Source organism: Engystomops pustulosus, chromosome 2 (genome assembly GCF_040894005.1).
Source record: "Engystomops pustulosus chromosome 2, aEngPut4.maternal, whole genome shotgun sequence".
NCBI classification, from domain to species: Eukaryota; Metazoa; Chordata; class Amphibia; order Anura; family Leptodactylidae; genus Engystomops; species Engystomops pustulosus.
The window spans coordinates 25,798,811-25,823,250 of NC_092412.1; the positions used below are offsets into that span (position 1 = coordinate 25,798,811).

At 44.3% G+C, this 24,440-nt stretch overlaps 1 protein-coding gene across 1 annotated transcript in view; it reads left to right on the forward strand.

Annotated features, from left to right (window-relative positions):
* Positions 1-8,569: 8,569 nt before the first annotated feature.
* The window catches only part of TMEM135 (transmembrane protein 135), a 264,465-nt gene continuing 248,594 nt past the window's right edge, over positions 8,570-24,440 (forward strand). Inside the window, exon 1 of the mRNA XM_072134070.1 lies at positions 8,570-8,865. Coding sequence (XP_071990171.1) covers positions 8,725-8,865 — 141 coding nt within the window. The 5' untranslated portion in view covers positions 8,570-8,724. The remainder of the gene's footprint in view (positions 8,866-24,440) is intronic.

Here is a 24,440-nt window from a genome sequence, read left to right on the forward strand (position 1 = left end):
CACAAGAGCTTACAGTCCATGAGGATGAGGGGGTGACACAAGAGCTTACAGTCTATGAGGATAAGGGGGTGACACAAGAGCTTACAGTCTATGAGGATAAGGGGGTGACACAAGAGCTTACAGTCTATGAGGATGAGGAGGTGACACAAGAGCTTACAGTCTATGAGGATGAGGGGGTGACACAAGAGCTTACAGTCTATGAGGATAAGGGGGTGACACAAGAGCTTAGTCTATGAGGATGAGGGGGACACAAGAGCTTACAGTCTATGAGGATGAGGAGGTGACACAAGAGCTTACAGTCTATGAGGATGAGGGGTGACACAAGAGGTTACAGTCTGAGGATGAGGAGGTGACACAAGAGCTTACAGTCTATGAGGATAAGGGGGTGACACAGGAGCTTACAGTCTGAGGATGAGGAGGTGACACAAGAGCTTACAGTCTATGAGGATAAGGGGGTGACACAAGAGCTTACAGTCTATGAGGATGAGGGGTGACACAAGAGCTTACAGTCTATGAGGATGAGGGTGTGACACAAGAGCTTACAGTCTATGAGGATGAGGGGGTGACACAAGAGCTTACAGTTTATGAGGGTGAAGGGGGTGACACAAGAGCTTACAGTCTATGAGGATAAGGGGGTGACACAAGAGCTTAGTCTATGAGGATGAGGAGGTGACACAAGAGCTTACAGTCTATGAGGATGAGGGGTGACACAAGAGGTTACAGTCTGAGGATGAGGAGGTGACACAAGAGCTTACAGTCTATGAGGATAAGGGGGTGACACAGGAGCTTACAGTCTGAGGGGGTGACACAAGAGCTTACAGTCTGAGGATGAGGAGGTGACACAAGAGCTTACAGTCTATGAGGATAAGGGGGTGACACAAGAGCTTACAGTCTATGAGGATGAGGGGTGACACAAGAGCTTACAGTCTATGAGGATGAGGGGGTGACACAAGAGCTTACAGTTTATGAGGGTGAAGGGGGTGACACAAGAGCTTACAGTCTATGAGGATGAGGGGTTGACACAAGAGCTTACAGACTATGAGGATGAGGGGGTGACACAAGAGCTTACAGTCCATGAGGATAAGGGGGTGACACAAGAGCTTACAGTCTATGAGGATAAGGGGGTGACACAAGAGCTTACAGTCTATGAGGATGAGGGGGTGACACAAGAGCTTACAGTCTATGAGGATGAGGGGGTGACACAAGAGCTTACAGTCTATGAGGATGAGGAGGTGACACAAGAGCTTACAGTGTATGAGGATGAGGAGGTGACACAAGAGCTTACAGTCTATGAGGATGAGGGGGTGACACAAGAGCTTACAGTCTATGAGGATGAGGGGGTGACACAAGAGCTTACAGTCTATGAGGATGAGGAGGTGACACAAGAGCTTACAGTGTATGAGGATGAGGAGGTGACACAAGAGCTTACAGTCTATGAGGATGAGGGGGTGACACAAGAGCTTACAGTCTATGAGGATGAGGGGGTGACACAAGAGCTTACAGTCTATGAGGATGAGGGGGTGACACAAGAGCTTACAGTCTATGAGGGTGAAGGGGGTGACACAAGAGCTTACAGTCTATGAGAATGAGGGGGGACACAAGTGCTTATAGTCTATGAGGATGAGGGGGGACATAGGAGCTTACAGTCTATGAGGGTGAAGGGGGTAGCAATTTAGCAAGCCCCAACATTTTCCAACTCTGGAGTATCTGGAATTCACTCTCTAGCCCCCCACCATTCCTGAGCAACCAGAAAGTTAATTTTAAATGGCTGCAGAGAACTTAGAGCACAGCAGTGTGAGGACGCACGCAAGGCTACAATCCCAGAATATAAATCCATATTTTGCAGTCCTAACAGCATACACATAAAGCTATGATAACACACCTCCCCAGGCACCATACATAGCACTGCCTGCATGAACCCAACTGCTGACAGTTTCCCTTTGCAGGACGCTATGATTATACTGTGACATCATCCAGGAAGTCGTTGGTAAGATCCTGCGGCCCCATGTACAGCCAGAGATGATGCCCGGTGGATTCCTGGCATTCTTTCCAATCGGAGTGTTTATTCGGTCCTCCCTTTCCCTCAACGCCTAAAAGGGTTTCCCATGCAGAAATAAAACAACTTTGAAAAGGACAATGGTAATGAATACCTGGTAAAATACAGATCGGCAGACATCTTGGATTCGCCATATACTGCCCTAATAATAATGGATTACCCAAAATATGTGGAAGTGGCTGGTAAAGATGATGTATGGACAGCATAAAGGGGTTTTCTAGGATAACTGGAACCCCAACCTTGGTGCAGAGGTAGGTGGTGACCAAAAAGTTTACTTACCCAGCTCCGGTTCCTAGTCACGCATCATGAGGGTGGCGGGTCTTTGAGGAACTGATGTTCTGTGGTCTGCCGGGGACTGATAAGATGAGGCAAGTCCCTTCCATCACTTTCGGCCCAAGTTATCAGAACTAAAGTCATCCGCAATGCAAGCATTTTTTAGGTAATTCCTGCTCCCGTAACCAGGGTATTTCTAGAATTCTTAAAATACCCCTTTAAAGGGATTGTACCAAGTTTTATTGTTATCGTCTCTGGTCTATCCACTTGTAGGGTCCATTGGTTCTTTAGAATGGGGGCTGATAAATCGTAGAGCAGCAGTTTTTTCACGCTGGATACCCCTCTGCAATATGTGGCTAGAGCATAATGAGGTGCAGGCCTCACCATGTATTGGGGATACAGTTCGCTACAATTGACTTCAATAGGGTGCCGTCTTCTCCCTATCTGATATCAGTTGATCTTCTCAGGTGCTGTGTGTTGGACCACTACTTACCAGATACTGGTGACCTCACTTAAGTACAGGTTATCAGTATTTCTGACGATACATGGATTCTTCAAAGCCCTGAATAAGTTAATATTCGTCTATGAGAATAAGACTGTACCGAGCCCCTTCTGCCAGTTTTGACTTTTCGACACCAGACGAGACTGGTAGGTACGAGCTGCGCCAACCCAGCGGGGGAAATACTTTGTATCACGAGCACAGAAAAGAGCAAAGAGCAGGAGATTAGCAGCAATTTATTCCCTGCCAGAACATCCTGCTAAGCAACTCCGGAGCAATGCGAGTCCCTGTCTATGGTACGGGCCAGCGGTGCGGGACCTCTGAATAGCGAGGAGACTGCAGAGACTGTGACAGGGGAAGTGAAGACTGTGTTTCTTTGTCATTTCTAATAAAAATGATCATTTCCACTCATCATCTTCTTGGGCCAGTAGCTAAGCAACGTGGTGGGGGCTACAGCGAGATGAGAATGTGGCCGCTTCATGTATCATGAATAACTCAGGTCAAGGCAAAGCTAGAAAATATACAAAAATTCAGGGGAAAAATTCTTAATGTAGTGGTAAATACGGCCGGGTACTCTGACCTTTGGTTATACATTGTGTATGGAAAGTATTCACACCCATTACATTTTTCACTCTGTTTCATTGCAGCCAATTGCAGGTAAGATCAAAAAAAGTTTGTTTTTTTGCCGATTAATGAACACTCTGCCCTCATCTTGACAGAAAAAAAAAGGAAATGTAGATATTTTTGCAAATTTATTACAAAATAAAAACTGAACATATGTATTCAGAATCTTTGCTGTGACAATCATTTTTAACTCACATGCTTTCAATTTCCTTCTGATCCTCCTTGAGATGGTTCTACTCCTCCATTGGGGTCCAGCTGTGTTTAAATATACTGATTGGGCTTGTTTAGGATAGGCACACACGTCTAAATAAGACCTCACAGGTCACAGTGCATGTCAGAGCACATGAGAATCATGAGGTCTAAGGGACTGCCTAAGGAGCTCAGAGACAGAATTGTGGAAAGGCACAGATATGGGGAAGGTTACAAAAGAATGTCTGCAACACTTAAGTTCCCAAGAGCACAGTGGTCTCCATAATCCTTAAATGGAAGAAGTTTGGGATGACCACAACTCTTCCTCAACCTGGCTGTCCAACCAAACTAAGAAATCGTGGGAGAGGAGCCTTGGTGAGAGAGGTAAAGACGAATCCTAAGATCACTGCAGTAGGGAGATGGAAGAAAGTTCCATAAAGTCAACTTATCACTGCAGCCTCCACCAGTTGGGGCTTTATGGCGGAGCCTCTCCTCAGTGCAAGACACATGACAGCCGCATATAGTTTAAAAAAACAATAAAGACCATATGGAGAATGAACTTTTTGGTGTTAATTCTAAGCAGTGGAGAAAACCAGGCGCCGCTCATCACCTGCCAAATACAATCCCAGCAGTGACCATGGTGGTGGCAGCATCAGGCTATGGGGGGGGGGCAGGACCACTGGTTGTAATTGGAGGAAAGATGAATGTGGCCAAGTACAGAAATATCCGGGATGAAAACCTCTTCCTGATGCTCTGGACCTCAGACTGGGCCGAACCTTCCAACAAGACAATGACCCTAAGCACAAGCTAATATAACACAGCAGAGGCTTCAGAACATCTCTGTGACCATTCCTGAGTGGACCAGCCAGAGCCCGAACCTAAACCCAATGGAGCATCTCTGGAGAGACCTGTAAATGGCCTCCACCGACGTCACCATCCAACCTGAGGGAACTGGAGAGGATTTGCAAGGAAGAGGCAGAGGATCCTCAAATCCAGGGGGGAGAAATTTGTAGCATCTTCCCAAGGAGACTCCTGGCCGCACCAACTCCAGCGCTGCTTCTACTCATCACTGAGCAAAGGGGCGGAATACTCATCTCCGGGGGCTGGATACTCATCATGGGGGGGAGGAATTTCAGTTTTTCTTGTTTAACGAGAACCTGTCATGCAAATTAACCCACCCAAAATAAAGACTTCATTAAAAAATATGATTAGAGAGCACTGCCCTTATCCATAAATGGTTACTTTCCATGGCTGCAAAAATCAGTTTGTAAATTTCTTTGCAACTCGCCTGATATGAGTCGTTTACAGTAGTTGAGTCATATTAAAATTTACTTGCACTTCACAGATCTCACTGCTAGGACATTCTGCTGTATAAAGCAGTGAGAGAGAGAGAGAGAGAGCTCTGTTACATCATTGGGTACTTAAAGGGAACCTGTCATCAGCAATTGGCCTAATAAACTACGACCAGTATATTTTCAAACAGTGTAAGGCTAAATTCACACTGCCGTGAGCCCGCCGCACCGTAGTACGGCGGGCACACGGCAGCGCGGGGAGAGGAGGAGGTGAGTGCAGCTCACCACTGCCCCTCCCCATAGAAAGTAATGGCGCACGGCGCCGTAATACGGGTAAAGATAGGACATGTCCTATCTTTCCCCGGGCTACGGAGCGGTACGGTGCCGCACGTGTGCTGCACCGTACCGCTCCCATACAGGGCCGTGAGCCCATAGAAGTGTATGGGGGACGTTTATCGGCCGCATATACGTCGGCCGTATATACGTCCCCCATACTGTAGTGTGAATGTAGCCTAACACTTTCTAGTTTTTGTTACATTTTGTCCCAGTGTTGTGGCATTATCGAGAAAATCAACTTTGAAGTGAGATGTAAATTGGTTGCATAAATCAAGGTGGCGGAGAGTTTAAGATGTCTCTGGATGTAGAACCATCAATTAAAGTGAAGGAGCTTTCTGAGGAAGAGAGAGCTTGACTTCAGTGTTTAACTCTCCACCTCCTTGACTTTATACAACCAGTTTACATCTTACTGCAAAATTGATTTCCTGGACGATGCCACCACACCAGGCCATGAAGGAATCACTTTACCCACTATATACCACCACAACTAGGTCATCTTAGGATTAGGCTCCAGAGCCTATAGGCCAGTGGTGGGGAATTTATGGCACTGGTGCCAGAGGTGGCACTCAGAGCCCTCTCTATGGGCACCCGCAAAATCACCCGAGCACAGAGTTTGCCAGACAAGCAAAGGCACTTAAGGCCTCTTGCAGTCCCAGGCAGCCCAGAACCCTGGAAGGAAGCTACAATGATGATCCAAACTTCTTCTCCTTCGTTCTACCGTATTGGTGTCCTCAGGTGCCTATACAATTTAAACCTGTGACAGAGCAGGGAGTAATAAGTTGCTGCTTCAATTGTCCCATTGGCACTGTGCGAAAAATAGGTGGGTTTTGGTTGTAGTTTGGGCACTCGGTGCCTAAAAGGTTTGCCATCACTGCTATAGGCCTTTTTGTATTATCAGCCATAGATTTTACAATTTTAAAGAGGTTTTCGTACTAGAGATTTTGAAAGGAAAACTACTATGAAGATCCATTGACCCTTACTCATAGATCCAGGCACCGTGACTGTGGTAATCTTCTTATATTGGTTATCCATCCATCTTCCTTCTAAAATCAACTTGTACAATTATGCTAATGAGCCAGAAGGGCTCTGGGGGTTGTTACCAAAACCCTTCCATGGTATAGCTTTACAGGCTGTTACAAATGGGTTCAAGCAGGTTCGAAATAGGTTCAGTTGCTTCTGTCTGAGCTGCACACAGTTCAAAATAATCCCCCCCCCCCCCCCCCCCCCCAAAGTATCTGCTGTCCTGGAGATCGGGACAATTTCCGGATAATATTATCTCTGTTCTAGGTTTACAGTTTATATGCGGCCACTTATCAGTTCCCATTATGTTCGTGGAAATGATCCCTAAGCAGAGTAACATGTTCAGCCCGTGGAAACGGAGCCATATGTCGGTACATTCCCACAGACAGAACACATTGTACATGTATAAATATGATGCAAGGACTCCCTGTCTGGCAGCCACACTGCAGCCCCAGTATTTTTGAAGTTCTTACAGGGTCGGCCAGCAGCAAGAGTCCTTGTCCTTGTCTAAAAGACATCTACCACCAGGATGACAGATTGTATGCAAATGAGCCTGAGGGGCACCAGGCTTCATTAACACCAATGGAGCCTAGAGCCCCTGAGGCTCATTTGCATACAGTCCTTCCTCCTGGTGGTAGATGCCCTTTAAAGGAAACCTACCCCTTTAAAATGCCAGTCAGGATGAGCTGATGCCGGAGCACATCTTCATTATTTGCAAAACCGCCGTATTCCTTTTTAAACTGTTTCATTCTTTATACCCCAACCAGGCTTTGGCGCAACACGATATGTGCTCGGCGCACCCCTTAACTGTGAAGTGATGCCCATTAGGCTTTTGCTGGTTCTTTTACAGGGTAGGGCAGTTTTTCAGGCATCATTTATATGCATTTATTAGCACTGTAGGAACACACACACACAAAAAAAAATATATATTTTTTTTTTTTCATTTTTATTATGAATTGCATCTCAGAATTTCATAACTTTATTATACAAGCCAAGACGAGCATGGAGAAGAATAAAGGGTTAGTTCACCTCTCTGTCAGGCTGCAGTCACCGAAACGTAATGTGTGAACGCAGCCTCAGGAGCCAAAACCACTATACAGATCACTTATACAGAAAGTCATCACCCTTAAATGAGTGGCATATTAAAAAAAAAACAAACAAAAAAAAAAAACCTTAATACCCTAATATGTTAATTTTCTTAAGCAGCTACTGGGGCGTGGAGTAGCCGGACATGAAGCTAAAAGTCGCGGCTACTCCACGTAGCCCCAGTAGCCTCTTTTCTCCTCCTACCTCAAGATCTTCATCGCGCAGCTCCTCATAGCTGCGCGACCTTGTCCGCATGCGCAGAACTCCAGCTTCTAGGACGAGCCGAAGAGGTCAGGCTAGGAGGAGAAAAGAGGCTACTGGGGTGTGGAGTAGCCACGACGTATAGCCTCATGTCTGGCTACTCCACGCCCCAGTAGCCACTTAAGAAAATTAACATATTAGGGTATTAAAGTTTTAAAAAGACAGCAGGGACGTGAGGATTAGCTCTAAAAAGGGCTAATCCTCACGTCCCATACATCCACCTAGCACCCGTTCTACCTTTATAGGTAGATATGTGGTGGTAGGTTCCCATTAATGGAGCAGAACGATCATGCTCGGCCGTCTTCTCCATTAGTCTGACAAGGGGTCCGACGGATCCCAGCACTGAGACCCCCACATGTTAGGCCATATCCCGTGGAACCCTTTAACATGTTATCCTGTAGCCACATGGTAAAATTTGCTAATTGTGGATCTGACTGCTGAGACCCCCACAGAACAGAGGTCCCGTTCTCGCTAATGGACAGAGCAGCAAGTTGAGCATAGAGATAAGCGGCCCCAAGGTTCCCATTTGGGGAAACATGACGCACCTTACAACTAGCCATAGCTATGATTGGCTTTGTTGGGGGCGTCTATTTGTCAGATTGGCCACCAGGTCCCACGTCTGAACGCCAAATGGGAACGTCGGGTCCACTCATCTCTAGTTGAGGATGCATCCTCCCTCTCTTGCAGTGGAAACTAAGAAAATTATTGGAAGATCCCTTTGAGCGCCTCCAGATTTCTGGGGGGATCCCAACTCAGTTTTCATTTTACCATGAAATATTAGGAATTTGATCCGTAAAATGATGCGATTGCAAACAAAATCCGCATGTCGTTCATCTAGAAGTCTGTACACGCTCTCAATGATCATGTAAAAGTGTTATGATCCGCTTCGAATAATAACGCATTGTGTGATCACAGCCCTCGTCCTCCATCTTGGCGCGTGCCCCGTGCGCGCCCCCGGCGTCCTGATCCTGCCCGGGCTTTGTACGGGAGTAACCCCGGCGGGGGAGACCTTTACTCTCCTTCCAACAGGGGACGACGACGATACCGCCTCTCCCTCCTCCACACTCCTCCTTCTCCAGCAGGGAAACATGGCGGCGCACAGCAAGTCCATCCCGCACAGCTGCTATGAGATCGGGCACACATGGAACCCGTCCTGCCTCACCTCTTACCTGCAGATCACACAGGGCGCCATGGAGGAGTCCTTCAAGATCTACGCGCCCCTCTATCTGGTGAGAACTGCGGGGGGAGGAGAGGAGGAAGAGGGGGAGGAGGGTGTAAGGAAGCCGAGAGGGGTCATGCACAGCGGCCGCTCACTGTACACACCGGGCCTAACCTATCAAAGTGCTGCTAACAGACAGCTCGGCGGGTACAGTGCCCAATCATATGCTAGCTTTTATCCGCCGCACCGCCAATCAGAACGTGTTTTACAATGTTATACTCTCTGTGGGAAAATGAAAGCTGCATTCTGGTTGGTTGTCATGGGCAACCGCTCCAGTTATGCCCTATTCGATAACAAGGAAGCTTGTCAACTTCTAGAACTACAAATCCCAGCATGCACTTCACTGACATTCAATAAACTTTTCATAATAATAATAAAGGCACCAATGTTGTAGGGTTCTCCAAAGGCAACCAATGATATGGTTGGTTTCATATGCTATAACATTTCTGCAACATGAGAGGTGGAAATTGATTGGTTCATATGGTCAACTGCTGTATTTGGGGGGGGGGGGGAGATCTTTACCTAGTCTAAAAGTTATTCCCTATTGACGGGAAAGGTTAAAATCCGACGGGACCTCCAGCTATCCAGAGAATTGGGGGTCTTGTTTTTGTTAATAGGTGGAGTGCAGGATGCATGCTCATACTGTCAGGCCACGTTCACATGATAAGTTTTTTGCATTTTTGGTGCATTCCAAAGTCTTCAACCATGAGCACATGAAGAGGTTACATTGCGTTTTTATTACATTTGCTAAAACGCAATGTAACCTCTGCATGTGATCACAAATCAAGCATGTACCAAAAACGTAACAAAAAACGTGACGCATCATGTGAATGCAGCCTCACTCCACCGGTTAGTTACAACGGGTTCTAGTAGTCAGACCTTCAGCCAGCAATAGCTTAAGGCCGCGGTCACACGTACCGCTCGGCGTCCATTCATAACGCGACGCTACCGTACAGGGGGGGGGGGGGAGTTGGGTCCTCGGCCTGAACACACATGCGTTTCCAGAGAAACGCATGCGATTGATAAGCTGATCGCATTCGTTTCTATCGCAAAGCATGTGTGTTCGGCCCGAGGACCGCCCCCTGTACGGTAGCGTCGCGTTATCAACGGACGCCAAGCGGTATGTGTGACCGCGGCCTAACTTGCAGCTCAGTACTAACCCTTTATGGTTGATTCCCGCATGGTGTTTTTGTCTTGTATTGTTAAAAAGCATCTGCAAGGCCGCCCACCTGGTTTGCATTTACAAACGCCACATCTGAATGGGAGGATTCCCACTTGGCGCTTTTGTCGCGTTTTTGAAAAGCAAGTGGGAGGGGGTTTAGCCAAACGCAGGAAGATTATTCTCTTCCAGTGACTGTCTGTGTGATCACAGACGTAATTGAGTCACATGTGACCTGTCTGGGATTTGCATGTTTTTTTATATCCAAATTACAGCTCTAAAATCATTGCACAACATGAAGTTACACAGCTGTTTTAGCCGGGCAGCCTTAAAAAAAAAAAAAGGATTTCATGGTGCCCTTCCCTTAAAGGGGTTGTATAGTGTAGAAAAACCCTCAATACCAGTGGTGGCGAACCTATGGCACTGGTGGCAGAGATGGCACTCCTAGCCCTCTCTGTGGGCAGCTGCACCTTCACCCCAGCACAGAGTTTGCTAAACAGGGCTCAAGGCCTCTTCCAGTCCCAGGCAGCCGAGGACCCTGGAAGGAAGCTACAATGATAATCCAAACTTCTCCTTCTTTTTACTGTATTGGTGTCGTCAGGTGCCTATACAATTTAAACCTGTGACAGAGCAGGGAGTAATAAGTTACTGCTTAAATTGTCTCATCGGCACTTTGTGAAAATTACATGGATTTTGGTTGTAGTTTCGGCACACAGCGTCTAAAGGGTTTGCCATCGCTTCTCTATACCATTGATGGCAAACCTTTTAGACACTGAGTGCCCAAACTACAACCAAAACCCACGTATTTTTCGCAAAGTGCCAATGTGACATTTTAAGCAGTAACTTATTATTACCTGCTCTTTCACAGGATTAAATTGTATAGGCATCTGAGGACGTAAATACAGTAGAAAGAAGGAGAAGAATTTTGGATTATCATTGTAGCTTCCTTCTGGGGTCCTGGGCTGCCTGGGAGTGCAAGAGGCCTTGAGTCCTGTCTTGTGAACTCTGCGCTGGGGTGATGGCGCAGGTGCCCATAGAGAGGGCTCTGAGTGCCACCTCTGGCACCCGTGCCATAGGTTCGCCAGCACTACTTTATACGTAACCTGTTATGACAAATTGGGGCCCTAAATGACACATAAATCATAATGGACCAGTGGGGATCCCCAAGCACCCCTCTCATAGACACTATACATCTCCACAGTTTCCCCCATTCACTTATATGCATGGATTCATTGTATCCATAGATTGTGTTTTTCTTTCCCTGTGACTCCTTCACTAATGTGAACAGAGTCAAATTTTAATTGCATAAAAAAAATCAATTTTAGGTGAGTTGTTTTTGCAACTGGAAGTCCGGTTGCAGCATCTTCAGGGTCACAGTGCGACTTCATTCACTAATAGTAGTAGAGGAGTCACAGAGATGACAGTAATCTTGGGCCACATGGCGAGTGATCATTGATAATACAACAGGCCCCTTTGCAGTGAACTCACATGGTGGCATTCAAAATTCAGAAACTAAAACAGTCTCCTGTTCCTTAAAATTTTCCCTAGTTTATCAACCCAAACAGCCCTGTCATGGTAATTTTATATAACCCTCACCCCCTATGGATTCATTAGATACAGCTCCCTCACCCCCATGGATTCCTTATGTACAGCCTTATGCTCCCCACCCCACCCCACCCCACAGTTGCCCAGGTATGCCCAGTGCTGACGCCGACCCTGCCTATATATCCAAGATGGTAATTGAAAGGGTTTGTCCCAAAATCAACATTGAATGAATCATCAGTCAATAACATCCATTCAATAGTGTAATATGATATGTAGATGCAATGGGGGTGTTCAGAAGCCCCCCATAAGGTCATTGTACACATGTGTCAGTCCTCACATCTGTGACTTGATACATTGATCCCGGTGTATTACAGTCATCACTTGGCTGCAAAGTTTTCTATGTAATAGGTCACTGTCCAGAGTTCACTGATAGCGACCGATAAAGCAGTCAAGGTAACTCTCCCCTACATTTCATTTGCTAGAAAGATAATTCTGGAAGGAAGCCCAATACACTGTTCCAAAATGAATCATACAGTATATATTTTGGACATACAGTGTGTGTGTGTGTGTATATATATATATATATATATATACCATACACGGTAGCAGTTGATTGAACTGGTGACTCCCTTTAAAGAGAACCTACCACCACGAATCTACCTATAAAGGTAGATTGGGTGGTAGGTGGATGTAAGGGACGTGAGGGTAGCTCTTTTTAGAGCTAATCCTCACGTCCCCGCTAACTTTTGGGAAACTTTATTGACCTAATATGTAAATTTCGTTATGCGGCTACTGGGGCGTGGAGTAGCCGGCACGAGGCTACACAGCGCGGCTACTCCACGCCCCAGTAGCCACATTACTCCTCCTACCCTGTTGTGTGCGGCTCGCAGCTCCTCGTAGCTGGGCACCCTCGTCTGAGAAGCCGTCTACTGCGCATGCGCAGTAGCTCCGGCCTCGGAGCTGGGACTGCTCAGCCGGCATTCTGCACATGCGCAGAACGCCATCATGACGGACGTAGCTGCGCGCCGGACACAACAGGGTAGGAGGAGTAATGTGGCTACTGGGGCGTGGAGTAGCCGCGTTGTGTAGCCTTGTGCCGGCTACTCCACGCCCCAGTAGCCGCATAACGAAATTTACATATTAGGTTAATAAAGTTTCCCAAAAGTTAGCGGGGACGTGAGGATTAGCTCTAAAAAGAGCTCTCCTCACGTCCCTTACATCCACCTACCACCCGATCTACCTTTATAGGTAGATTCGTGGTGGTAGATTCCCTTTAAGGGAACCTGTCAACAGATTTTAGACCTCCAAACTACTAGCCCCAGCAAGTAGGGTATGAAATGTTCTTTCTAGAATTTACACTTTTTAAGTGAGATCTTGTCCGTTTACCTATAAAAAAAAAATCTCTAGTGAAAATGAGCTGAAAATAGTCTTATTTGAAATGAGGTGAGTCACTTTTAGAGCCTCGAGGAAGAGCATCAGTTCTGATGCCAAAGATTCCGATATCACACTGAGGGCGCATTTACACGATGCGTTGCGTCGCGTTGTGAGTTTCGTTTTTGACCCATTCCGCTGGCTCCAGTCTTGATCACATGCTAAGGTTACATTGCGTTTTAGCAGATGCAGTGGAAACGCAATGTAACCTTAGCATGTGATCAAGGCTGAAGCCAGTGGAATGCGTCAAAAATGGGACTCCACACGGCGCAGCGCATAATGTGAATGCGCCCTGAAGATGAAGATGAAGATCTTTTTTTCTGACCCGGAGATACTGGAAGTTAAACATGCAAGCTCTAGTTAAAGATCCAACATTTGATTATGTATTTACCTGCCTGTAAGCCATGATGTGTTTTGAAAGTTTAGATTCTCAGCTTAACAATGGCACCATATCTACAACTGACACCTGAGATAGGGGCATCAAGCCAGACTCCTAGCCTAAACTTGACTCATCTTTGGCAAAATTTGACTCTCCTTTACTCATTTGGATTTGGAAGTTAATAATTTTAAAATAAACAGGTGATTTTTAAAATAATGGAGGGATCGCTAGAAAGGTCATTTCATACCTGACCTGAGGGTAGCGCTAGCTTAGTAGAGTAAAAGCTGGTGACAGAGTCCATTAAAGGCATTGTCACATGGGCTGCCGATCATTAACAGCTAAATGGGGATTACCTGCTAAATAGTGAACTTTGTAGGCCTCAAACTAGAAATTGCATACTACATACCAGGTAGATACAGCCGTAAGTCGATGAAAGCTTTCCTGTATCTCCTGAATAACAAGTCCTCCGGTTGTGACAGTGGAATGCCATGAGGTGGCCATGAGGGAACCCTTTTGGAAAGCGTCTTGTACAAAGGCTAGTCCCAATGCCAAGGAATACAAGGTGCATACATGCTGGACTTGTCCATGACCCATCCATTGTTCAATGGGGGGATCAGATATGTTGCAACTGAATCATGAGTTGGATGCAAAATTGTGACCCAGTGCGATCAGACAATGGGACGTTTCTCATGATGGCCGCCATACTACTGAAGACCGGATGTTATTTACTGCTAAAAGACTATGAAAGTGGTAGTCCCCTTCCACACTTGCGTTGCAGATCACGTCAGAGTTTGATCAGGGTGCGATCAGGGTTTGGTCAGTGAAAAACGCACATTTTGCATCAGAGTGCAATCAGTTTTCAGTCAGTGTTTGTTCAGTGTCTCAGTTTTCACGCGCATTTTCAATGCAATTTCAATGCGTTTTTCACGCGCAGATAATGCACGTGAAATGGACTCAGGACTGAGCTCTATCTTTTCTATGGCAATTGATGCGTGAAAAACGCATTGCACTTGCAAGTGTCTCAGAGTGCGATGCGTTTTTGATGCATCTCCATAGACTTGTATGGTGCGTTTTTCACGTGCGTGACTTGCAAAAGTAATGCATACTGAGATTTAAACGCGCGTTAAAAAAAATGCGCGTGTGTACGTGAAAAAAATGCAAGTCCGAAAAGACCCATTGGTTACAATGGGTCAGAGTGCTATGCAAGTTCTGCGCGTCAAAAGCACGCAAAGAAAACGCGCGTGAAAATTGCAAGTGTGAAAGGGGTCGTAGGGGGCCTCTGAGTCATACACCCTACCCACTGTATAGTGGGCATGGCAGGGGATAAGGACAGAAGCAGAAGCGACATCTATTATATAGTGGCTGGGATGTGGTACTGCAGCTCCCTATAACTCTATATTATCCTGGTATTGCTACTATCTCGCCCTTCTGCGTCTATCCATTACCTGACAGCATAGGATGCCACAGGTGACCTGGAACAGCTGTTTAGTTGGGGTGTCAGGATTAAGACCCCCTCATGATCTGATCCTTCCATTATGACAAAAACTGCCCCCCCCCCCCCAACCTTGTTAAAGGGAACCTGTCACTATATTGTTCCCCATAAAACTATCAGCCCCCTCAGGTTGGCTATGAAATGTTCTTTCCAAAATTTTCCACTTTTATGTGAAATCTCAACTATTTAAATATTTTAAAAAATCTCACCCAAAGTCATGTAACAATAAACAGAGAAGAGTCATATTGTAGCAGAGATGAGTCCAATTTAGATGCAGCATGGGGAGAGTCACTTCAGATATCCATATATTCGGTTCTGTAGTACCTAGGAAAATACTGCTGGTGTCAAAGTAAGGATAAAAATCTCATATATGATCTACAGAACCAGAACTTTATGCAGTTATATGCATAGTTGTTAATCTGAACTGTAGATAAGGATTCCAAGTGTATGCATAAAAAAATGAAAAATCGCCAATAAATCCAGCTCACCTCGCAGGCTCGCAGCAGCGAGTGTGCCAGCGTGGGGACATTAACGCTCAGTCCTAGCAATAAGTTAACCACTGCGATTATGTCAGGGCGCACTGACGATATGTGTTTGGCTGTGCACATGGAATAATAGACTCGTCCAGTTCCAGCTGAGTTAGGGTGATGCCACACATGGCGTTTTGAACACGTTTTTGGCCCTTTTTTAAACAGTCCGTTCAAAAACGGATGCGTTTTTGGACGGACTGCTTAAAAACGGGCCAAAAACGGGTTAAAAACGCCATGTGTGGCATCACTCTAAGGCTTGGGTAAAGGAAAATGGAGATCTTGGCTTGTCAAGCATGTACAGATTTGATTTTCAAGCAGGTATAGATTCACAATGGATTAAATCTATACTTGCTTGACAAGCCAGTGCCGGGATCTCCACTTTCCCTTGGCATAAAAAATCCAATACACTTTTTAACTGTATGTATAGTCCAAGGATGAGATTCTTATCTTTAATATGACACCATCACCTGAAGATTTGAATTGACGCCTGCAGCCTCTAAACTTGACTCATCTCAGATTCTTTTCTGCTCTTTTTTTGCATGACTTTGGAGATTTTTTTTTTTATAGATAACTGTCCTCACGTACAAAAGAGGGAAAGGACATTTCATAACCTACTTTAGGGGGTCTGGAAGTTTAATGGGGCAAATCTAGTCCCTTTAAAATGGGCTTGTTTTCTTTGAATTGGAACTCTGTATACATTAGTGATTCTATTGAATTAGCTAAGCCAAGCAGGGACGGAAATCCCCAAAACGTGCGTAAAAATTTCTAAGGCTGTCGTTTCTCCCTCAGAGGAGATTATTTCGCAAAAAAGCTTATGTTTGGCCTCAAATCAGTTTTTGTTGCTGGTGTAAGCTGCGTGTTGTATTACGTAACCGGACCCAGCGCTTACATGTATCAGCTGTTTAATGAGAAGCTGCTCTCACTTCTGTTCATTTTCTTCAAGTTCTTAGAAATATCTCGAGGTCACGTGTTTTGGGAAGCTGCTTGGGGATCGCTGGTTGCAGCAGTTAAACAGGCGACTTCTGTGTTTCCAAAGGCACAGTCTGCTTGATGGTTACAGGCACACTCTAAGGGGCACATTTCACTTCATGGTTAGGAGAAAATCTTAAAGGGTTTTCTGAGCTGTTTAGGAAACCTGTAGGTGGTCGGTCCCAAGGGCACCTTTAGAGGTGGCCGCACAAGCGTGGTACCCATATTTATGGGAAAGAACCAGGCAGGCTTCATTCATGGCCACCTCAACATTCACAAGGGCACGGTGGCTCAGCGGTTAACACTACAGCCTTGCAGTGCTGGGGTCCTGTGTTCAAGTCCCATCCAGGTCAACATCTGCAAAGATTTTGTATGTTCTCTCCGTGTTTGCGGGGGTTTCCTCCAGGTCCTCTGGTTTCCTCCCACACTCCAATACATACTGGTGGGTTCAATAGATTGTCATCAGCATTGGGGACAGGGACTAATTTAGCAAACTCTGTGCAGCGCTGTATAATCTGTGTGCGCTATATAAATAAAGGAATTATTATTATTTATTATATAGTGGGGCACGCACCTGTTATGGCATATAATGTGGATATGTCCTAAATGTCCAAAATTTATGATACTCTTCTAAGACAGGGAGTGGATTCTGAAATGCTCTTGTTCAGGACGGGGGACTTTCAGATATTCCAACTGGTAAACCACAGTCCACTTGTCCATCCAACCTTGTTGCTCAGGGTCCCATCTTTTATATCTTCCTCCCTTTTAGTGGTTTCCACTTTGTGGACTTTTCTCTGTGTCTTTTCTCTTGACATTTCATTCAATTCATCTCCCGTACACTTACATTTCTTCATTCAGATATTATTAAAAAGTGGACCCGTGTGAAGATAATTTTCCATAAAATGCCATGTTGTCCCTTATAAATGAGATGGCTGTCCTTGGATACGACCACCGCTGCTGGAGGGATTGCAGAAAGAAACAAATAGTTTTTTCATATGAAATGCCCTACAGCCGTCCTGTGGTACGCTGGACGCTGAACCCAGGTGGTCAGACAGAGCTCAATATTGCATGTGTGGCCACCGATTCCAGACTGCGGCGGTGGTCAAATCTAAGGACAGCTATTTTGTGTCTAAGAGACAACATGGTTACGTTAATGGGAAATTATCTTCACACATTTTTAAAAATAAAATCCAAATGATGAAATGTTTGTATATGGCAGATGAATTAAATTAAAATGTGAAGGCCCAGATCGGAACACCCCTTTAATTACCTTTTACAGATCCGCCCCAACCATAAAGGCACCAAATAAGCAAAATATATGTCATCCAACATGAGGACAGATGAAAAGCCACAGTTGGAATCAATGGGTAGTCCATGTAGGACTTAATTAGTTGTGAAATGTGATTTTGTTACTTGAGATCCCATCAAACCTTAGCTGGCTCCTCTGAGGGAGTATTGGTGGTGCACAAGCGGTGGGCTCGGCCAGCGTCTACATTCCTCACCATTTTCCTTCTGAGATTACAAATGATTTAGTTTTTTTGGCTTTGGCCAAATTTTCATTCCTGTGTAAGCTGTAAATGTCCTTTTTAGGTTTGGATTGTATAGGGCTGCCAACTTTTCTTTTGGCTTTAAGAACCATTAAATCTGTATTTCATTTTAGGTTTTTTTTTTTTTTTATTGTTGTTGAAAAAAAAATTTCTCAGATTATTCCCCATGCGTCATCATGGCTGCATACCTGAAAAACCATGAAATCTGACAGGCCTCTTATCCGTACAGATAAAGGAAGGTACAAGTGATGCCCTATATTCTTATTGTAATACTGTACTCGCGAAATATCACGTGGGTAAGATGGGAATACACATAGAAACGTTGGACATCAAGTTCATCAAAATTGGACCCATAGCGATCAGACTCCTGACACCCCCACTGATCAGCTGCGTTAGACTTGAAGAACTCGATAATTAGTATTAGATCAGTAATGGTCCAACTCCAAGCTGCCACGTTTTGGGCATAGTAGCCTCCTTATCTGGCTCCTGACACCATGTTATTGATGATCTGGCTTATCAGTCCAGCTCCTGACAACCCACGGATCAGCAATTTGAGGTGTTACAGCCTCCTCTTAAGACTTGTAATATCTTGCTTTTTACAAAGGAAGTCACTGATAATTAGATGATTGAGCTGCTCTGCTTTTTGAGGTTTTGGTGCCTCCATATCAGTCCTGTGACACCATCGTATTGATGACCTAGGTCATAGGAGTCTGACTTCTGAAGCCCCCTACTGATCAGATGTTTGACATGGTGCAGGCTCTTCTTTAAGTTTGACACCTCCAAGTGAATGGATTGAGCTGCAATATCAGGCACAACTACGTAATGGTGTTATCCAGAAATTCTGGGAAATTCCTTGGGGTTGGCACAATGGTAACAGAAAAGGTACATCAGCTTCCGGTTCCAGCATCATAGCAGTCTTCTGGTTTTTGCCACCTCCAACTCAACTCAAAGTCCTAGCTGGTCATGATACCCACCAATGGGACCAATCATCTGAGCCCTCATGACAAAGAGCAAGTGTCCCCCTGGGCTGTGCTGAGGCTGGAGGTGCCAAGTGAGCACTTTTGGCTGGACTGGACTGTGCCAAAGACTAGGAGATAGTGGTAATGCTGGAACCAGTACACTTTTTTGTTTTTGTTTTTTCCTGCCCCACAGAACTTTCCAAAAACATTTTAACAATATATAACACTCTGTCTTGGATACAATAAAAAGTCCATCACATGTGCCCCAGCTCGATCAGAGGAGGTGCTAGGACTGGGATTACTTGGAGACTTGACCGGACTCCAGTTTGATGATCTCCTAAAGATGTTTGTTCCTCCACCAAAAATCTGATGATTAATGTTTATGCTGCACCTACTGAACCGCTTCTTCTTTCACATTTTCATCCACTTGTGTAGGAAAATTAGATGCAAATAATAATATCAGTAGCTTTTCATTATAGTAGGAAACATTGATGTTTGCCATATTTTGCCAGCAAGTTTAAGGTTTCTGGCTGTTCTCTCTTGGGCTCCCCAAGAGGTTATAATGCTTTGGCTATGGGCTTATAAACATTTGGCACTTTGGTTATTGGGGTATACTCTCAACAAACGATACAAGTGGTCATAGAGAGCTAGTGGTCAGATGTTTGCCAAAACTGGTAACTGACTTACTTTCGTCCATCTGACGGTTGGGGGTTTAAATATTCGTTCCAGACCCTCTTAGAACCTTTTAATCTGAAGTAGTCTTGATCTCTGAGGAGCTAAAGTCTGGGGTGTTTCCCCGGTTATTAGTCTTGGACAACCTACTTCTTGGAAGGTGAATTTCCAAAACCTATCCATTATTTTGTCGATTGCTTTAGCAAGAACGTGAACGTTGCACAACATGCTTTATTTATTTCATGTGTTTTGGACGCCAGACATGACCAATTCTGCCATTTTCCAAAACTTTTATGGTTTATATGGATTTAATGAGTGAGCTGGGCTTCTCGGTCGATGGGTGTGTAAACCTAGTGCCGTGCTTGTTGGTCACACACATCATCAACACTCGCCCTTCTGATGGAGATTTGATACCTTCGCCAGAAGAGCAATGGGTGGTGGAAGCCAGGAACAACAGGATGGTGGTCATAACCCGTCTTATTAATGGTGTTTTTCTTCCAAAAACCGGGCTCATTTATTGAAAACCCGATCATTAGTTATCCGTATAGTCTGGAAGATGCAAATGTACAACTGCCAAGATGTATCTTCTGAACTGTAATTGATGCTTGGGATTTGCCCGTAGATCATTTTTATGATGTTTTACTGGAAATTGGACGGAAAGGGAAAGGACCATTTTGCGGTATGAGAACTTTTTTCTTTAGATATTGTAGAAGGTAAAAGGCATAATCCTATGTATGTGAACATCTCAACATCTATGCCGGCCCCTCACTACTTTCTCTGTAGGGTTCTCCAACGGTGGTTGATCCAGGACTCTAATATAGTGGTAGGGGTAGCAGTATAAAAAATACACACCTTATACACCGCCACATCATCAGCAAAAGAAGGAAAGACAGAAACTTTAAATTGTACATTTTCAATATACAAAAATATATACGGGTTACGTACAAGATAGGGTCCGGAGGTTTGTTCTTTGTATGTAAGGCGAAACTGTATATTTTATAATTGTAGTTCTAGATAATTTTTTTTTTTTTTTGACCCCACTGACAATTGGGGTTTCAAGATTTTTAGCTGTAATGGGACCAAGGATTATCAATAAAGCTTCATTACAGACGCCTTACAGCTGATTATTGCAATCAGGGACTATAGTAACATCCAGAGAGCTTCACCAGAGGTCACAGTGGGCAGAGGGGTCCGTCTGTAACTAGGGGTCGTATGTAAGTCGGGTGTCCTTAAGTAGGGGACCGCCTGTATATCCAAAAATACCACCATGCCATGACCATAGTCATAGATGATGCTGTAGAAAGTACACAAAACGCCACTGGCTCGGACACAAAAAAAAGCTGATGTAGGGCCCATGCACACAAATGTGTGTCCGCTTTGCTATGATCGGCGGGCACACGATGGGCATGCTGGAGAGGTGGAGAAGTGAGCGCTGCTCGTCCCTACCCTTTCCATAGAGAATAATGGTGCACGGCCGCATATATACCATATATACTCGAGTATAAGCCGACCCAAGTATAAGCCGAGGCCCCTAATTTTACCACAAAAACCTTTTACTCGAGTATAAGTCGAGTTTGGGTTTTTTCAGCACATTTTTCTTGTGCTGAAAAACTAGGCTTATACTCGAGTATATATGGTATATATATTTGTGCTTACGGGCACCAAACTGTTATAAAAGAAATGAGGGCCTATCTCTCTGAAGTCGTAAGGTTGGGGAGTAGCTCTTGCTCCTGAAAGAATTTTAAAATGTAATTTTCCTCATAACTTTTTTTTTTCCCTTCAGGCCTTTGTATAGCATAACCTTTCCTGTGCATATGTAATTGATTTACTATGGGTATAGCCCCCCCCCCTCACCCCTCGTATCATTTACATTAATCTCTGGCATGTAAAGAAATAAGAACTCTTCGAGACGCAGGATCCTATTATACCGTATGAGTCACCTTCAAAACCCAAACGCCTGATTGGTCTTGAAGAAGTTGTATGGTCTCCTTAAAGTCACGGTAATGAATTTGGAATGTCATAGGCGGCTTTTAAAGCCGACAAAAATTGGCATGGTATCCCGTACACAACATTAAATATAGGCAGGATTTGATATCCCTAAATATTCTGGAGAAAGTTGTGGGGAACTTTAGAGAAATGAGCGTAGACTGCGATGATGTCAAGATCTGCCAAGTTGTATTTGCATCTGATTTTTTATTTTTTTTCCCCTCTTTAAGTTGTAATCCACTGAAAGACTGGATTTCGAATTGAATTCTTTGCTTGAACCTAAATGTCTGAAGCTGTCATAGTAGACAAAATAACAACTAATGCATTGTACTTATACAAGGACTTTAAATTCCTCGCAGCTTTAACCTTCTGCTTCCAAGGATTGTGTTCTTGACAGAAGATTTCGGGGGCTCAGCAGCGCTTTGTTCCATTGGCATTTTTTTTTTTTGCTCTCTGGAGACTGGATACAAATTTGTACTTGAGAAATTATTGTAATTGAGAATATGTAAAAAAAAAAAAAACATTTTTATATATATATAAAAAATGTTTTTTTTTTACATACTCACTAATACTATACCCAATAATTTCTCAAGTACAAATTTGTATCAAGTCTCCCCGGAGAGCAAAAAAAAAAAAAAAAATTACATTTACAGATTAGGGCAGAGACAGTATGGAGGAATCTACCATCACATCTACTTCTGATAGCAGATTCCTCATGTTAGGTTCTTTTAAAGAGGACCTGTCACTCTTAAAAACGGCACTAGGAGCTGCTTACTAAGGTAAGCAGCTCCTAGTGCTACAACAGTCCCAGCAGTGTTACAATGCTAGTGTTATCGGAAACCTCCTATAATGCTAACAAACACTGCTGCACTGTACACTAGAAATGCCGGACCGCTCACATAGCACTCCATAACTGCCCCTAATCCCGCCCCCTCATGAATACACCGGACCGCTCTCTTGTACACATCGCAGCAGTGTTTGTTAGCATTATCAGAGGTTTCCGGTAACGCTAGCAGTGTAACACTGCTGGGACTGTTGTAGCACTAGGAACTGCTTACTTTATTAAGCAGCTCCTAGTGCCGTTTTTAAGGGTGGCAGGTCCTCTTCAAAGCACATCTCTAAATGATGTTACTGAATCTCCGGCAAGATGGCCGCCCATATTTTTAAGGATTGGAAAATACTCTACAATCTTAAAAAAAGCAGCTAAAAAATGTGATACATTATGGGGTTTTATCTGGTTTTATGTAGTCAAAATTGGTGACACGTTCCCTTTTTAAATGGTGTTTTGGACAGAAACTTGACAACGTGTAGAATAATGACTGTAAAGTGAAACTTCACTTAAAAACTGCGGAACATATGTTGCGGGTAGACGAGATTTGATCGCTTCTATAAACCCTACGGGAGGGAATTGCTTCATTCTTCTCGCGTTGCAGGCGTTCTGGCAGGGAACAAGTTAAGAGAGAACAAAATACAGTTTTTTTTTTTTTTTATTTCCCCCCAATATTTTAAAACTGCACAGTATTACATATCCAGCCGTAACGCCAAGACCTATTTAGGAGCTTAGCCGCCATGGTCTTTAGATGATTCATTTGGCACAGGGCTTATAACAAGTATAGCAAAAACAATTCCAGAAGAAGGACATTTTTCTCCCACCCCCCCCCCCCCCCCCCCCCCCGGAAAAAAAAAGGAAAGAAAAGAACGTAAGATAATAAACAACACAAGCAACTTGATAACTGGCAGAACATTCCATAATCATCTAACATTGGGAACCTTTTTTTCATTCTGGGTTTGGCAGCTCTTCCCGAAAGAGAAATTTGCTGCCAAGTCGACCCTGTCCAAAACCAGTTGGTTTTGTACAATGTTGTATAACTTATTCGATAAGAATTCTCTTGGCTCTTGTGTCATAAGTCATTTTCGAAGATTTTTAAAGTTTTCTGGTGGCAGCCGTATTGGAAACGGATGCTTGTATTTTTTGAGTAGGTTTTGCAGCAGTGAGTGTGCGCTTTATGGCAGATGACTGTAAATAGGGGTTTATTGACTGTTAAATGTCATAACATATAAGGCCTCTTCACCGAGGTCATGGAATGACAGGACAGCTGTATAGTAAAGTTTATCTTTGTATACAGTGTATAGTGTTACTATCCTATTTTATTTGGGTTTCCAGCAGTACAAGGGGTCTAATATTAAGTATACATATGTTTTAGTAGGTGATGTGTTCTGTATCATAATTATGCCTTTCTTCATCAAAAAAAAGAAATCTTAAACATCCCAACGCCTACACCTACCAGGCATTATGTGACCCTGGAGCTGACTGATTCACCTGTCACCACGAATGTAATTTTTAGCTTGTGACAGGTTCCAATGCTTATTTTAAATACTGCACTACTATATAAAACTTTATTTCACATTACCTGGCTCCCAGGATTGTGTGGTAAATTCCAGGGGGGAAGGGGGGGGGGCGTCAGCTGCAGTAGCAGCTTGAGTCTATCTCCTTGATGCATTCTTTTTCTACTCCTCACTCATCCGACTCCATCCACCCCTCTCTCCTAGCTCACCACCTCAAACTCCTGTCCTGTGCATTGATCAGGTAGAGGAGTAGCAGAGAGAGCTGAATGAGTGTGGAGGAGAGGAAGTATGCATCAGGAGACACAGGTTTACAGGCTGTTGTAGCCCATCACACACTGCTGGCTGGGAGCCAGATAATGTGAAATGAACTTTTATAAAGTATTGAAATGACTCAGAATGCTGACAAAGGCATTTTTAAAGTAGACGGAACGGAGTTACCGCACACTCTTGGATAAGGGGTGGAGAAGAATCACAATGGGGTGTCCACGTTTTGGCTTGGATCATGTCCTTCAGACCATAAAGATGTCCTAAGATATTCTACAGAATAGGGTCTTTGAATGATGTATACAA